This window comes from Vipera ursinii, assembly GCF_947247035.1.
Source record: "Vipera ursinii genome assembly, chromosome: 5".
Taxonomy (NCBI): Eukaryota; Metazoa; Chordata; class Lepidosauria; order Squamata; family Viperidae; genus Vipera; species Vipera ursinii.
Genome location: NC_139518.1, coordinates 49418380 through 49435290, shown reverse-complemented (window position 1 = coordinate 49435290; position 16911 = coordinate 49418380). Strand labels below are relative to the sequence as shown.

Sequence of the window (16911 nt, the reverse complement as noted above, 5' to 3'; positions counted from 1 at the left end):
ATAAGCCAAGAATCTTAGGTGTCAAAATGCACCTAAAAGTTGGGTTTAACTTCCCTGCAGATGGGTTTATCTATGAGTATATACAATAGTACTTGTTAAAAGCACCTTTAAAGCTGCTCAGGGTTACTTTATTGGTGAGATAGGCAGCATATAGACTTTAAAAATAAAGTCATGGATAAGCCCATCCATGGATAAACTAATCCTTGAATTTTCAATCAAATGGATTATCCAGATATAAGGCAATTGTGAAAATTTAAAGCTGTAAAAATGTTGAGGGGGTCAGCTTATCCATGGTTGGTACATTTTTCATGGTATTTTGGTTAAAAATTGCTCAGTTCTTCAGGTGATTTCTTGCTGAAAATAGCTCTCCACTAGTGGACCTGTGTGTCTTTGGCTTCACATGACTGGTTCCTCATGGCAGCTTGCCCTGTAGACAGGTCTTAGGTATCAATCTTAAGATTGGATTTTCTGGACCTGGCATATAAACAAGTATTGTTTCTTTGGGCATTCTCATCCTAAGAATAAGAATAGCCAAAGACATACTAAGACACTTTGCTACAGACTTAAATAAAGAACTATGATTTTAATGGCATATGCACAGTACCATATTTCTTCCTAATTTATATCTTGCAGTTCTGTGTTGTCTATTAACTGATTTAAGATCAAGATAATAAAGCTATTGCATTTATACTAATAATCTTGTGATTGTTGCTACTCAATCCAGTGCAGGACATACAGAAATTTTGTATATATCCTGATTTTTTTTTAAAAAAATGGCAAGGCAAATTCTGGATTATTTCACTGTGTTTTGTTTGACTTTAGATCTAGGTTTGTTTCAAAACCAAATTTAGGTTTTAAAACTGGAATTCTGCACTGAAGAGAGAAGGTTATACATTATCTAAAATCTCAGAAAATATTTTCCATTTAATTACTAAATACCATATGAAGTTACTATTATGTCGTGGGCTCTGATGAGCAGGAACAAAAACATGCAGATGAATACAGACAAACTCATACTTTATTTAAGCAGAAACTGTACTGAGAGATTGGAGTCACCCTGCTTCAATATATAGCCAGGCCCTATGGTATTAACCAATCGGATTGAAGCCATGCTTGCCGCCCAAAGTTGACCAATTGCAGGACCAGAGATGTCCTGTCTGAGTTGCTGGAGAACCGTTAGTTCTCCAGCAATGCACGTGGTGATATTCCAAAAGCCCAGTACATAACAGTTACATAGTCACATAATCATTCCAAGAAGTTCTGCAAAGAATATTAAAAAAGAGTCATTCAGTTTTGTTCTGAAAATAGAGGGGGAAATATGAAAAACTCTGGTACATTTTAAATTTCTTTTTTCTACTCTCCCCTTAGAGGATGGCAAAAGTAGTTAGATTTTACTAATTGAAGACAGCTCCACAAAAAGCTGTGGAATAAATAGCTATTGAGTCGACTGGCTTTCTGTAATTTCTCTCCAGAAAAGGAGAGGATTTGAGGCCACACAGAAGGGTTTCACACAGCTGCTCCTCATGAGGAGATTGCAACTCAACTATTTCCAATAGATTTGGCCTCTGGAAAATGAGGGAATAGCTGTCTTGCTCACACTACGGTCAGCACCATAAGTTTGCATACTTATTGTTTTAATTACTTTTGGATATTGCTTATTAACTGTTTACTCAGCTATTATGAACATTCAGATCAATTACAGCACCAGGTAAGTTCCCCTTAAATCCTTAGTGAAAGAAATTTTAAATACAGGTTGAAGGACTTTTTTCTGGTATAAATGGCAAACAATAATACTGATGGAGAATATGGGTTTTTAATTGGTTTTTATTATTTATTATTGCTGTATTTTAATTGGGCATGGTTTAATTCTCTTTTAATTTTTGTATAGCTATTTATATATGCCCTGTGAACTGCCCTGAGTCCCTAGGGAGAAGGGCGGTATAGAAATTGAATAAATGAAATGAAATGAAATGAAAAAGTTTCATTTTAGAAAGTTACAAATAAATCAGGCGTCCTGATGAGTTTGAAATAAGCTTTTGGAATTAATTATAAAGAATCCTTTTCATGAGATATTTTTTGTTTGTTTTGAATGTTTTTTTAAAAATAAGCATTTAAGAATTGGACCTAGACAGAACTAGAAAAACTAATACCGGTAATTAGAGTTAAAGTAGAAGAGGACTCAAACTCAACTTATGCATACAGAATGAAGAAAAATATTTTAATGTTGGATATTTTGAATAATATTTTTGAACAATTGCCATAGAAGTTAATTTTAAGTATGTATGCTTCTATAGATAGAATGTGTTTCAAAGTATTTTGCTGATATCAAGATTGAAAATATCATGATTTATAGATTTATAGATAAGGTGTGGAATATGGGAAAAAAGATCATTTTGTATTTTAAAAGAAGGTGATAACTTACTAAAATTGTTTATATTTGTAAAAAAGGAAGAAAATGTTTTTCTTATATTTATTTCCTTTTTCCTACTATACAGTATCCTTATTTTTTCCTTTGATTTTTATTTATCTTTCTACTTTTTTTTCTTTTTGCTGGCATCTTCTATTTTTTCTTTTATTTGTTTAGTTTATATTAATTTTTATTATTGTAAATAATAATAATAACATAATAAATAATAAAATTCAATAAAATTATTTTTTAAAAAATATTAAGATTATTTTTTTTCATTCAGACTGGAAGGTAAACTTACCCAATCACTTTTCAGATTTGCTGTTCCAAAGATCTCAAATAGCTTTGAGTTGGTTAATAGGCAATTTATGAATGTAATTTGAAAATTTATGAAAATGAGGTTTGCAAATTTAGTGTCCTTTAAAAATCTCTACCATGGTTGTAAGCAAGATGGCTAATCCCTTTATCTCCCAGAACTCAACCTTATGGATAACCACTATTCTGTAGTCTTTTTGCAAAGATAAAGTCATCCAGTCTCCATCCTCTCCTTATTTTGCAGAAGTTCCAAGAAATCAGTCACTCACCAGTTCCTTGGTCTTTGCTGTAGTCATCAACTGTGCCTTTGTGAATATATCTTCTGTTCAGGATCCCTCCCCCAAATGCCCAGAATAGCTTTATTTCCAATTAAGTTATTTTTTACAGCTGTCTCAGTGAAAAAATTTACAAATGCATGAGATAAGAATTGGAATCTATTGGTGACCTCTCAAAAAGAAGCAAGAAAAAAATGACAATAACCATAAACCACTGAATGCTAATTTATTTTAGTGGTTACAATGAGAATCTTAGATTTTTTAGAAAGTAGTTATTCAGCTGCTTAACAATGTAACAGGCGCTTTTCTTAAAAGGTTGGCACAAGTGTGGAAACACAGCAAATGGTATGCCAAGGAACAATCTTTGAGCTACTGCATGATGCCAAGTGCAATTAGCGAAGTAAGCTGCTGAACATATAATTACTAGGGGAAGGGGATTTCTGTTCAGGATGGATTTACAAATTAGTCAGATGGTTACCCTTATGAGGAGAATGTGGAAAAAACATGAATGGCATATCAACATATGAATTTGCAAAAATGCAAATCAAAGCTTTTTTTTAAAAAAAAAAAAAAGTCCTCTGTTAATATTTCCCCATTGATTCCAGATAGTTTCATGTGACATTTGCTTCTAAAGAATTCCCAGTTATGTAAAAAAAAAAAAAAGCTCTGAAGAAGTAGAAGGAGGGAAAAGTTGGTCATTTAATATTTAATGATATTTGTTGTTTTGTCTTTGTTTTACCCAAACATGATTTTTTTTCTTAACTTATTATTGTATGTTAAACAGCAACAGATGGTCCGGCTTGAGCACATATTGGTTTTTATCATTATTTTGAACAAAAGTAACTACAACACTGATATCTAAAAAGAAAAAAAGTTTATCAACTCTGACTTGCAACATAAATCAAGAATAATAAAAAAAGTTTCTTCCAACATATTAACAACAAGAAAAAAAGTCAAGGAAACTGTAGGTCCACTAAAGAAAGTAGATGCTTAGGAAATAACAGGCAACAGGGAGAAGGCGGAGCTGCTTAACACGTGCTATGCATTATTCTTCACACGAAAAGAAACTACAGCCTAACATACCAAAAAACCTACTGCAAAAGACAAACTAGAAACAAAAATTAAAATAAGCAAGAAAATGGTAAGAGAACACCTATCTGACCTTGACAAATATAAATCACCGTGACCCGACAGATTACATCCCAGAGTTCTGAAGGAGCTGGCAGATGTTATCTCACAACCATTGCACCACAACTTTCATAAATCCTGAGCACCAGGGAAGCACCTGAGGATTGGAAAAGGGCTGATGTGGTTCCCCTCTTCAAGAAAGGGGAAAAAATGGACCCAGGAAACTACAGACCAATCAGTTCTGGGAAGACCTTAGAAAAGATAACCAAAAAAAGACCTGCAAAGTTTTAACTAGCAGCCAGCAAAGGTTTGTTAAAACAGATCATGCCAAACCAATCTTATTTCATTCTTTGATAAAGTGACTAAACTAGTAGACCAGAGAAATGCTGTGGATGCAGTATATTTAGATTTCAGTAAGGCATTTGATAAAGTAGACCACAACCTAGTTCTTGGTAAGCTAGAAAAAGGTGGAATAGACAACATCACCCCTAGATGGATTTGTAGCTGGCTGGCAAACTATACTCAATGAGTAGTCCTCAATGGCACTACATCCACATGGATAGAGGTAAGCAGTGAGGCACCACAAGGTTCTATCTTAGGCCCAGTATTCTTCAACATCACCAATGACTTAGATGAGGGAATTGAAGGGGAACTCATCAAATTTGCAGATGACACCAACTGGCAGGAGTAGCCAACACCCCAGAAAACAAACTCAGGATCAAAAAACATCTTGGCAAGTTTGAACAATGGGCCCTATCCAACAAAATGAGTTTTAATGTGGAGAAAAGCAAAGCTTTACATTTAGGTAGGAAAAATCACAGGTACAAGTACAGACTGGATGAGACCTGGCTTAAAAACAGTAACTGTGAGAGAGACCTTGGAGTCCTAGTGGATGATCACTTGACTATGAGCCAGCAGTGTGCAGCAGCAGAAAAAAGAGCTAATGCAATCCTGAGCTGTATAAACAGAGGCATAAAGTCAAGATCATACAAAGTATTAGTACCATTTTATAAAACCCTAGTAAGACCACACTTGGAATACTGCAGCCAATTTTGGTCATCATATCACAAAAAAAGATTGAGAGTTTGTGAAAAATTCAGAGAAAAGCAACTAAAATGATCAAAGGACTGGAGACTAAAACATATGAAGAATGGCTGCAGGACTTGGGTTTGGCTAGTCTAAAGAAAAGAAGACATAGGGGAGACATGATAGCAGTGTTCCAGTATCTGAGGGGCTGCAACCAAGAAGATGGGGTCATGTTGTTCACCAAAGCTCCAGAGGACAGGAGAAGAAACAATGGTTGGAAACTGATCAAAGAAAGAAGCAACCTGGAATTAAGGAGAAACTTCCTGACAGTGAGGACAATTAATCAATGGAAGAGCTTGCCTCCAGAAATCGTGGGTGCTCTATCACTGGAGATTTTTAAGAGGAGGCTAGACAATCACTTGTCTGAGATGGTATAGGTCCTCCTGCTTGAGCAGGGGGCTGGACTAGAAGACGTCCAAGGTCCCTTCCAGCTCTATTCTATTCAAATACCACTACTGGTATTTATCTAATGGCTTTTGAATTTCTTCTACAAGGCCATCTCTATAGAGAATACTCAGTTGGTATGGAGTCCTATGATTTCTTCACCTGGGTATAATATCAGTGAAATCAAAGGAGCTTAGTACATAATAGACACACACAGGATTGTAGTGATAGCTTTTACCAAGTTTTTACCAGGCATTAACTGAAAGTGTCCAGTGTTATTTGCCTTAAAAGAGAACTAATTTAGTTCTGTCAGAGTATATTCAAAATATCATTATGCAGAAACTGCTTATAAGATTATTCTTAGAAAATCTGAGACCTGAGCTTTTGGAACAGAGCTAGATATTTCCATGTCCAACTTCAGGGATTAGGAAACTGATCATAATTAGGTTTGAAAAAGATGACTATTAAATTTCATGAACAAATATGTGATCAGCTTATTATATATGTAAATGTGCATGAGTCTAAAGGGTTGTAAAAATTTGATGTGTTTTTAATATTTTGATTGCAGCCTTACTGAATGCCACTGTGCATGCCATTTATTATTATTATTATTGTTTTTTAAAAAATATAAATTAATTTTGGATGGAGGACTATGCAACCAGAATCTAGTTATACTGTAGATATTACAAGCAATAATTGACCCATAAAGTAGCTCTTAAAAATCAAAGCCTTAAAATGGAATTTGGGTGGCTATTGCTAATTACTACTTAATCTGTTTTGTTCTTTAATGCACGTCTTGACTTTTGAAATTGCCAAGTTGTCCCAATTTGCTCAGATAAACCTTTGCTCTCTTTGTCTCTCCCTCAGACACTTATATTTGGTTTTGTAGACAACTGGGATATCAATGAAATCATATATTCGAATTCTATGCAGCCTGTGTATTTGCAGCTGTTCCTCAGCCAGTGGTCACAAAGAATATATATATAATGATTCCTTTACCTGATTAAAAGTAATCACAAATAATTTATCAAGCTTTCTTTGTAGTTTCTGTTTTGTAAGGACAATGCTGATGAAATGCTTCATAAGTATTTTGAAATGGACACATGGAAGATATTAGGAGAAATGGAGCTATTTCTCTTTTCTGGAGAAAAACGGGTTGAGCTTCTTTGATATGTCTTTGCAATCATTATCTCATCAGATATTTACACCAAAAGATAATCCACTCTTTTTACAACAAAGGAAGTGCAGACTTTTATGAATTATAGGTACATATAATAAATCAGTGTAATATCCAGCTTCTCCATCATGTCAATCTATAGTTGCCATCTCCAGCTGAAATCAATACTTGAAATTTCTTTACAGCTATGTGTCACGTGGCCTACCTATATTTTTTATACTTTCATGAAAATCTTACTTCTTAGGCACACATTTCCCAAACAGATGCTTTTGACTGTGCACTTTTTTTCTTTTTTGGTTTTTTTTTGGGGGGGGCGGGCAAATTGGACAACTGTATCATAAAATTCAGAGGTTTATCTTTTCAAAGATTAATCATTTTGGTTTGCATACCATAAATGCAGAATCAGGTATACATAAACTGTACAAAAATGCAAATAGAAAACTATATTTAAATTCCATTATGCTTCAGATAAAAACTATGCTTGCAAAAATCATTTTATATTTACATACAGAGAGACTGAAAAATCCAGAATTCTTTTTTAAAAAGTAATAATTGAGTATTTTGTGAAATTCTAGCCATTCATCTTCCTGATATTACCCAATGGACAAAACTGAAGCTACACTAAGAAATGTAAGCAAACACTTTCTGAAATATTAAATAGCCAAAGCAATATTCAATGGCTTGCCTTATAAAAATAAGCTGCTTGGACCATATTTGCAGAATGAAACATTTTTTTCTCCTTGAAGCAAAACTGGGTTTGACTAGAAATGCATCACACCTTGTCCCTCATCTACTAGAAGAGAGTGTTCTGTACCAGCCTGCTACCGGCCTTGCAGAAAAGGCAACCCCTTTACAGACGGCAAAAGGCTGGAATACGTTTGCCAAATTTATTACACAAACAAAACATGAAACAAGATACCGGAGCTTTGAAACACTATCGGAGCGGTTGCTTTCAGCAAACTAGCCCTCCCCCAAACATTCCCTTTATAAAGAGTTCAGGGCGTGGCCTCTCTTTGCCTCCTTCCAAGAAGTCCCACAGCCTTCCTCTGCTTGCTCCTACTTGACTGCCTCCTGCGTCGGGCGTCCTTGAACAGGGCCAGCTGTGGGTCATCTTCATCCACACTGTCAGGCTCACACAGCTGGGTCTCCACCAGGTAGGAGGGGCCTGGCTGGGGGCTCTGCGGAGCCTCAAAGCCATCATCAGCAAGTTCTTCAACACCCCCCTCCTCCCCCTCATCTGAGTCATCCGACCCAACTGCTGAACCCACAGGCTGACCCTGAATCACAACAGAGAGTTCCTATAGCAGGGGTGTCAAACTGCCGGCCTGTCAGCTGGTTTCATCATGCGGAGGCTGCGCCCACTCCAGCTCCAGCAATGCAAAAAAAAAATTGTGATACATCGCAAACATTACATGATGCAGCGAGTTTGACACCCATGTTATAGAGGAAATGACTCATACCTCCACCTGCTTAGTGGTCTCCTGTTGTTTAATATGTAAACTTTTTAGAGTCAGTATGTATGAGAGCAACTATAAATCTGTATGAAAGAAGTCACCTGGCAAGCTGTTATAGATAGCAACTAACACCTGCAATAGAAATACAGGCAGTCCCTGGTTTCTATATGTCAGATATAAGGATTAACTGTAGATACAAATCAACTGCCTATTGTTAAAAATGGTAGATGGTGTTCTCCTTCCTTGAGACAATGAACTACTGAAGACACACTGCTTTCAGGAACTGCTGAAGTCACTGATTTTTTTTTAATATACAGTCTGCTTTCAGAAGTTTTCTGTGATTCCTAAAAGTATTGCATTGCTTCAGCAGTTTGTAGGTTCTAGGAAGAACAGCAGTGTCTGCCATTTTCAGTAATAGACAGACGTTTGTATGGATCAGTTCCAACTTACATAGAAATTCAAGTTAAAGACACAATTAGGAATGGAACTCAGTCTTAACCGTGGGAGTGCCAGTACAATATAACGAAATTAGTCACAGGAAAGACTTTGTACCAGTAGTACCAAAATACTTGCTAAGACCGAGAGGCTTAAAGTTCAAAATATAAACTGTCTCACTTTAAAAAGACAATCCCAATGTGGGTACTTGGCAACCTCTGCTCCCCTGCTCCCAAAATTAAAATACAACCTATTTGAGTAACTGTTGTATAAAAAAGGAACTTGTCAGCCACTTGTAGTTATCATAATTCCTATTCAAACCTCAGAAGCCATCAGCCAGCCATTATTTTCCAAATCCTTAGAAAAGGAAGAAGTTGTGGTGAAACCAAGCAAAGTGTCTTCAAATATTACTTTGACAATTAGATAGATAGATAGATGATATAGACAGGCAGATAGACATATAGATGATAGATAAAACAAATGATCAAGACTGTTTTGTCTTTAAAAAGAACATTTGACCTGGATTGTTTTATTTCTGGCTAAAGATGAAGTGTGAAGTTATCTCCTATTTAAAGGCTATAAGGGCCAATGAAACAAAATGAAAAAAAGTGCAATTGTAGGTTTAAGTCTCATCCTGAGCCTTGAACCTTTGTTTTCAGGCCTTCACTTACTTCAGCTATCGAGATACATAACAGATTTATATTCCATTTAATTTTCAAGGTGAGTAGTTGTAAAAGAAGATTGAGTTTTACTGACATATTTGTTGACAGGCAAAATTGTTAGGGCCCTTACCAATGAATTGTGGCATTGAAAAGTAATACTCATATAATCTGAGTCTTGACAAAAAATACTATATTTTTTCTGACAGAAAGATCTGGAAATACTTTTTCATCCCACATATTTTTAATTTGCAAATTTAAATGTTTATCTTGTTAGTAATATTTTTTCCAGTTAATATCATACTTTAACATGGGCAATTAATTTGGCAAAAAGAAGATAGATGTTGGGATTACCAGATTTGGGCTGCAAAATTCTCAATTTGTCCAGTTCTGAAAGCCCTGTTCTATGCATTATCTATATCTTAACTCCTTACAGAGATTTATCTTAATTATACCAATTAACATAGGTCAGTCTTAGAAAAAAATGTAAAAACTTCTTAAGCTGTGCCTGGATAACAAGAGTGCAAGGCAATCTAGAGAAATGGTCTGCTGTCATTTTATATAAATATACAAAGATGAGAAAATCCAGTATGATCAGGTTGTTTAATTGGTATAAATAAAACAGAATTCTGAATCTAACTTCTGCTAGCTCAGTAAATATTAGTAGCTTGTTTTAGTATCACACATATTTAAATTAAAGCTGCAGTGAAAATTTACAATAGAAGCATACCATCAAAGCTACAAGAATAATAAGATATAGTTGATATACTAGCATAAACTTTCAGACTCAAGAGAGCAACCCAGAGATTCCCTGGAACAAACCTGACATTCTGCTTGATGGATGGCCTAAATGGCTCATCTCTACTGTCTCGCAAGGCATCTTTCCCTAATAAGCAGGCATATACATAGAATGAAGGCTACTGCTAAGCTTGTAAGCCGCCCTGAGTCTTCGGAGAAGGGGGGGATATAAATGGAATTAAAATAAAATAAATAAATAAAAATCTTGTTTAAGTCTGTAACTTACGTCATTATCTGAGTTTCTATGCCTGGCTCCACTAGGGACCCATCCACAAAGAGTGGTGCTGATGTGAAGCCATATTTATTCCAGGTCCTTCCTTCATCGAAACTCACCCTGAGATTGAAAGAGATGAGATAAAGACACATGAAAATGTTTCACTGGAGCCATTTCCAAGGTAATTAAACAATGTTTTTGACTGATGAGAGAGAGAATAGTTGGATTTATAAACAGGCATCAATCTTCACAATCGTCCATATTATTAATACTCTGGTTCAACATACTTTGAAGGGGTAATGCCCCACAATTAAAGTAAGTAAGTGACAGCAATGTTTGATTAAAATGATTGCTCTGATTAGAGGAAGATGGAAGATCATATAAAATAACCCGCACAGTGAAATATTGTGCGTTTCTTTCCAGCTTGAGGTAGGGTTTCTCATTGAGGTCTGGTGCTATTTATAAAATCCAACTACACTTCTTTTTAGAGTGACCATGAAAACTTCTTGTGGAAAGCAAACATTGTATTAAACACAAGCAAGAACTTTAATTAGTGCAAATGCAGTTGTCCCATAAAATAAACATTTTCAGATTTGTAACCCTAAATAAAATATGTATCAAAGGGAGTGATTAGTGCTACAGTGCCTGAGGATTTCTACATGTTTGTAACATCTTTAAATGGCATATGTGGACAATTCTTAATTGTAAACTGCCCAGAGTCATTGATTGAGAGGGGTGACCAAAGAAAATGCATGCATGTATGTATTCTGCATGAATGAATGAATGAATGTTGGTATTCTTATGTTAGATCTATTCAAATAATGTGAAAATATGAAGAGATTTGGAGCAGGAACAATGCCTATAACCCTTTTTTAACATTCTTGGGTATGATCTTAAATATGGAATCTATGAGATGGAGAAATCTCATACATTTAACTATATTGTGATATTGCTTATAGATCATTACCACTTCATTGTGAAAGTTTCTACAATGGTGACCAGCAAACAAAAAAATATATTATGGAGTTTTGAGCCAATACATAGTTCATTTAAGAAGCTGGAAAAATATTTCCATTGAATAAAAGATGCTTTTGAGATTGTTCTTTATGAAATCTGATCTGCACCTCATGAACTAATCTACAAATGGAAAGTTAATCTTTTACACTTCAAAAATTTCCTGATGCAACTTTTTCCCCCAAATGCATTTAAAAATAGATAACTTGAAGAAAATAGGCAAAGTAAATATGATTTACTATGATTTAAAAGTTCTGTATAACAGATTTTCTCTTAAATGGTCCTTTAATATTCAAATAAACAGCAGTGTCGGAATAGTGTAAAAAAAACACAAATCCACCATGGAACTTCTTTTGGAAGTACCTACTGCAATTATTCAAATTAAAGCAGACTTCACAGATGTTTATCTTGAACTGCCCAACAAAGGGGAGCCATCACCTTTATAAGTAATTAACTTCACTGTTGCATTGCTTTATAAAGAAAAAGTGGTTTTTTTCCTAACATTCAATCTGCCTTCCTGTAAATTAAATCCATTATTTCATGTTATGGTCTCTAGAACAATGGAAAACAATTGTTGAGCTTCTTTGATATGTCTTTTTATTTTTTTTAATCTCAAGATGCAGACAAAATTTCATCTGTAGCTAACTGTTCACTAGGTTAAATAAAATGTTTGCTTGTCAGCCACACCATCCCCCATTGATCAAGAAGATATGAAAAAAGTCAACCATTAGGGAGCAATAATACAATACAATCCTATTTGGCCTTGGAACGGTAACCAAATAATCTATTTGAAATTCAAAAAACCTAATGAGGGAGACATATGATAACCAGCAAAACTTAATGACCTTTCCACATTCCCACCTCCCAGCCATGTACAGCTTCATGATGATGAAAAATACTCTGCTTTTTCAAAGTCTTCCAAGTAAGAAGGAAATTTTGACTTTTATCAGTTTTGCTGATAATTATGTTCTATCATCTTTCCTCAATTATCTGAGGGTTTTCATAAAACAATGAGATAGAGATACAAAGGCAAAGAGATTCTCTATCATCTGTCTGTCTCTGTCTGTCTGTCTGTCTGTCTATATCTATCTATCTATCTATCTATCTATCTATCTATCTATCTATCTATCTATCTATCTATCTATCTATCTATCTATCTATCTATCTACCTCATATAGCCACCCATTTCAGCAGAAGTGATTTTGGGTGGTGTACAAAAACAAGGAAATTTATATGTATTTATAAACTAACAAAAAAATAAAGTTTTGGTTTGAACAATATTCTGTGGCAATAATATCTACTTGTCTTGAGATCATTGTGTCATGAATCCTTCACGACATCTCTTAATGGAAAAATTCATGAAGATGTGCATCTCCTCTCATATCTTTTTCTCTCTTTGTATTCTTTATTCTGTATTAGTTTCTGTAGTTTTGTGTTCTCCTTGTATCTCCTTTGAAGCTTAATGGAATGCTGATGGGAAATAAGGTCTGTTTTTTTAAGATTCTGAATTACAGTCTTCAACAGAGGCATGAGGACTGACAATACAATCCAGTGTAATACTGGATGATTTTTAGCATTGATGTGTTGTTTGTCTGAAAACAGGCTTTTAAAACAACACAAAATGCCATATCAATTAAAAAATACAAGATATGAATAAAATGCTTACAGGGAATGAATCAGTAGATCCAAATAAACTTATACAACAAAAGTGATATAATCTCATTTTTCCTATAAGAAATCATTTTAAATAATAAAATGTTTCTTAACCTTTTGCCTACATACTGCCTTATCAAGATTATTTTAATTTACACATATAATGTTGAGCATATCAATTCTTGAAAGCTAGTCAATTGACCCACAATCTTGTCCATTAAAAAAATTCAGGAGCTGCAACATCTACAAGAAGCAAAGCACAGCATCCAGTAAATTTATTAAGCAGCAATGCTAATTGTACAGATGGAACTTCCATTTATCACCGTAGCAAAGATAATCCTACTTTATCAGATAAACCAAAAGAACCTTTTCCTAGTTAGATATATGCATGAGATGCATTGCTGCTTTGTGATTTCTTCTGATGACATTTGTTCATTGCATAATCAATGGAGACTCCAGTCCTGGGCTTAAATATTAGCTTCATAAACTCAATATGACTTATTTCTGTTTGGAATTGTTTTTCTTTGTAACTGACTTTTAAAAAATTATGCTAGGATTATATGTAGTGCTGTGATTCTGATGAGCATTTGAAAATGGATTGCTTGCCATCGTGCTTTCTGGAATTTTATAAATTCTTGCAGGTGTCTCTATGAGACCTTTGGGACAGATCAGGTTAAGAAAACAAATATACTAATATTAATACCACCTTGTTATAAGGTTGTAGTGACAGAATCTTGCCAGTCTGAATGTAACTCCCCTCTCCCTGTCTTTATCTATAAGAGGTCAAGATAATCAAAGAGTGTCAAGTCTACAATGTTTTCTCAAATAACATTTCTGCTTTGGATTCAGATTTCATTTATCTGAAACCAGTGGCTCTTCCTCCTGTTCCTCAAAGTTACTCCCATAGCCTATTACACGTTTCTACTTTATTTGCTATTCTAAGCTCTTTGTAACCTTTGAAAAATATTCAACAAAATAAAAAAGAACCCATGCAAAAGAAACAAGGATTCCACTGTAAAACACACTGCAAATTATATTTGTAACTACTACTATCAGCAGAAAACAACTATCTAGTTATTACCTTTGGATAGACCAGTATGAGGTTCAGCAAAGAGCATGGTAAAAGTAAAAAAGAAACTCACCACAGATGTCGAATAGGCATTGACGTGTGTTTCATGGCCACAAGTGCTCCACCCCAGTCAAGAAACCATACATTGTATTCTTCCTCGAAGATCTGCAAATGAGAAAGGCACAGCATGAATTCTGCATTCTTCAAAGAAATGTGAAATAAATATGTTACAGTAAAACCTGATTATTGAGCTTGATGAAAGAATTACCTGTCTCCAGGAATTTCCACCATCTGAAGAAACAAACATGCCAACCTCAGTATATGACAATTCTGCACCCACATTGCCTGAAATATAAGGAGTTATATATATATATAAAAATAAGCTCCCGTATGGCTTAAGAATACCATATTTCACCAGCAAAAAAACAATTGAAAATTTGTATTAAAAAATTCTATTGCTTTAATTTGGAGAATATTGCAGAAACAGGACAAACTAAAAGGAATGAGTGCATAAATACATTAATATGTAGAGCTACCTAACGGAAACACTAGGTACATTAGATCCATATTTGCAGTGAGTAATTCAAGAGCTTATTTGCAATAGGGCTATACTACTCTTAAAAGGACTTGATTAATTTTTGGAACAAAGCACTCCTTCAAAACTTTAGCTTCTTTGCTAAGCAGATCAACTGTGCCCCTTTATTTGGACCTCATTCATTTACATACTAGTGCTCCACCCAAAGCTAAAGGATGGAATATCTCCAGATCTAGATTGTACCCACAGAACTTCAGTCTACAGTAGATAAAATTGAATCAGAGACAATTTAGCCTTATCTGAACTTACATTGGTTCCTATCTGAACCAGACACTGCAACAGAATCTCAACAGACTCTCCTCGCTGACCTACAGTTGAAACATATAGCTGGATATCATTAGTGTATTCATTATATTGAACTCCAAACTGATAAATGACTTCATCCATAAATTTAATGTAGATGTTGCATAGGATGAGAAAAAAAGTCAAGTTTTGTGGCAGCCCATAAATGTAGAGCCTAGGAAGCAATCTCTCCCTTCAACCAATACCAAAGTTGGCCTTAGAGGAAGGAATATAGCCACCATTAAAAAGTGATCTCAACCTTCCAGAGTGAGCCCTGAATGAAGCATGGTCAACGTTATCAAAAGCTGCTGAGAAATCAGATAACAAGGATAAGAAATGAACTCTATCCCACTGGTCATCTAAAACATGACGAAAGTTGTGTTGGTCCTGGACTGAAGCTAGTCTAGATAATCTGCTTCTACATTCTCAGAAAATAAGAAACAAACAGAACCAATGAAACCACCTGCAATTCTATTGAAATAAAGTTGCCTAAATTACATATCTGATAATGAAATCAACTTTGAAATTTATTACTTCACCATAAGAAAGGATAGCTAAACGAAAACTAGTTTTTTCTGTTTTCTTTTATCTTAAAAATGAAAGGAAGATAAAGTCAATTCCCAACTTTTATCACTTCAGAGCAGGCAAAATAAATACACACTAATGAAAATGTTAATTGAGCTTCTGACATTTACTGTTGGAAAATGAAGAATGAAAGCCCAGATGCAGCTTGACACATTACTACTAGTGAGTAGAAGGTGCAGCCTGCCAACTTGCAAAGACAAATAAATTGCTAAAGAATAAAACCTGAAATTTATGTATTATTATTGATACAAAAAGTCTTCAGAAAAGTTCTTAATAGCAACTATTAAAATGCACACTTTAATTATGTCATTTTTTTAATGAACAGACCTCAAGAATTATTACTTGCATTATTATTAGAGAGACTATTAGAAGTTTCTGAATATACTAGGAAGTGAAAAAAAAATCCTGTGCTACATATACATGTTGCATATGTCCAAACTTCACATGCCCAAACTTCAAACTCTGCTATTGCTGCAGATAATTACAAGAGAAATCCAGGAAGCTTTTTCTTTCTCTCTTTTATTTTCCCAAGTACGGGTGATTCTATGAATACCTTAGAGAGCATGTATTTGAGATGTTTTTTATGTTTGGGATGGTAAACTGAAATCCCCAACCTCAACACAAAAAAACCTGGTTCACTTCTAACTTTCTTAAAAACACTATTTTAAATCTTCTATTTTTTAAATAGGTTATTATAGTTGAATAAGCAGTTTGTTAATTGTGAGTCTGCATCTTTGGTATACCTCCATCAAACATGTTCTTATTTAGAGAGAAAATTATAGCTTTTCTAATTGTTTAATTGATTCCTAGTAAATAATAGCTCTGTTAGGCATCTTCATTCTGGATTTCATTACTAATTTAGTGATTGCTTAATAAAAAAAATCACTAACCCCTTCCCTATGGAATTCTTGAATAAAGAAGACACTCATGCTTTATCAATAATGCAAACAGAAGCTTATTTTTGGTGCATACCATGTAGTTTATTTCAATAACTGTTTAAAACTGTCTGAACTTTCTGTTCAGTTGAGTCTGCTGATAATTTTGATTGTGTTTTCGGGTGTATGATCCTTTTTTCATCTCTGTAAGAAATACCACTTTGCACATAGCATGCACAAAACCAAAATTTTGTGCTGAAAACCAACAGTCTTGTTTCTATATACGTAGATAAGGAGTTCTTCCTAATGTTAACTTCTGCCTACCATCTTCATAAGCAAATGACAGTTTTCTTGATTGGAAAGGAGAACAAAACAAATGGATGAGTGAAAGGACAAGTTCTTTTTCAAGGTTTGATCCAGTTATGATAATAGATCAAATTACAAAGTCTGTTTTCCTGTGTGTTTTCATAACTGAGAGATTTACATTTCAATATCCACTCAATTTA

General features: G+C 34.5%; 1 protein-coding gene across 1 annotated transcript in view; it reads right to left on the bottom strand.

Annotated features, from left to right (window-relative positions):
* Positions 1–16911, bottom strand: part of LOC310640779 (VPS10 domain-containing receptor SorCS3-like) — a gene marked incomplete at its 3' end in the record, with an annotated part of 510250 nt that overhangs the window by 80643 nt on the left and 412696 nt on the right. The window contains exons 12-14 of the mRNA XM_083363297.1: positions 14337–14413; positions 14142–14233; positions 10345–10452 (exon numbers count right to left, since the gene is read on the bottom strand). Coding sequence (XP_083219423.1) covers positions 10345–10452; positions 14142–14233; positions 14337–14413 — 277 coding nt within the window. The remainder of the gene's footprint in view (positions 1–10344; positions 10453–14141; positions 14234–14336; positions 14414–16911) is intronic.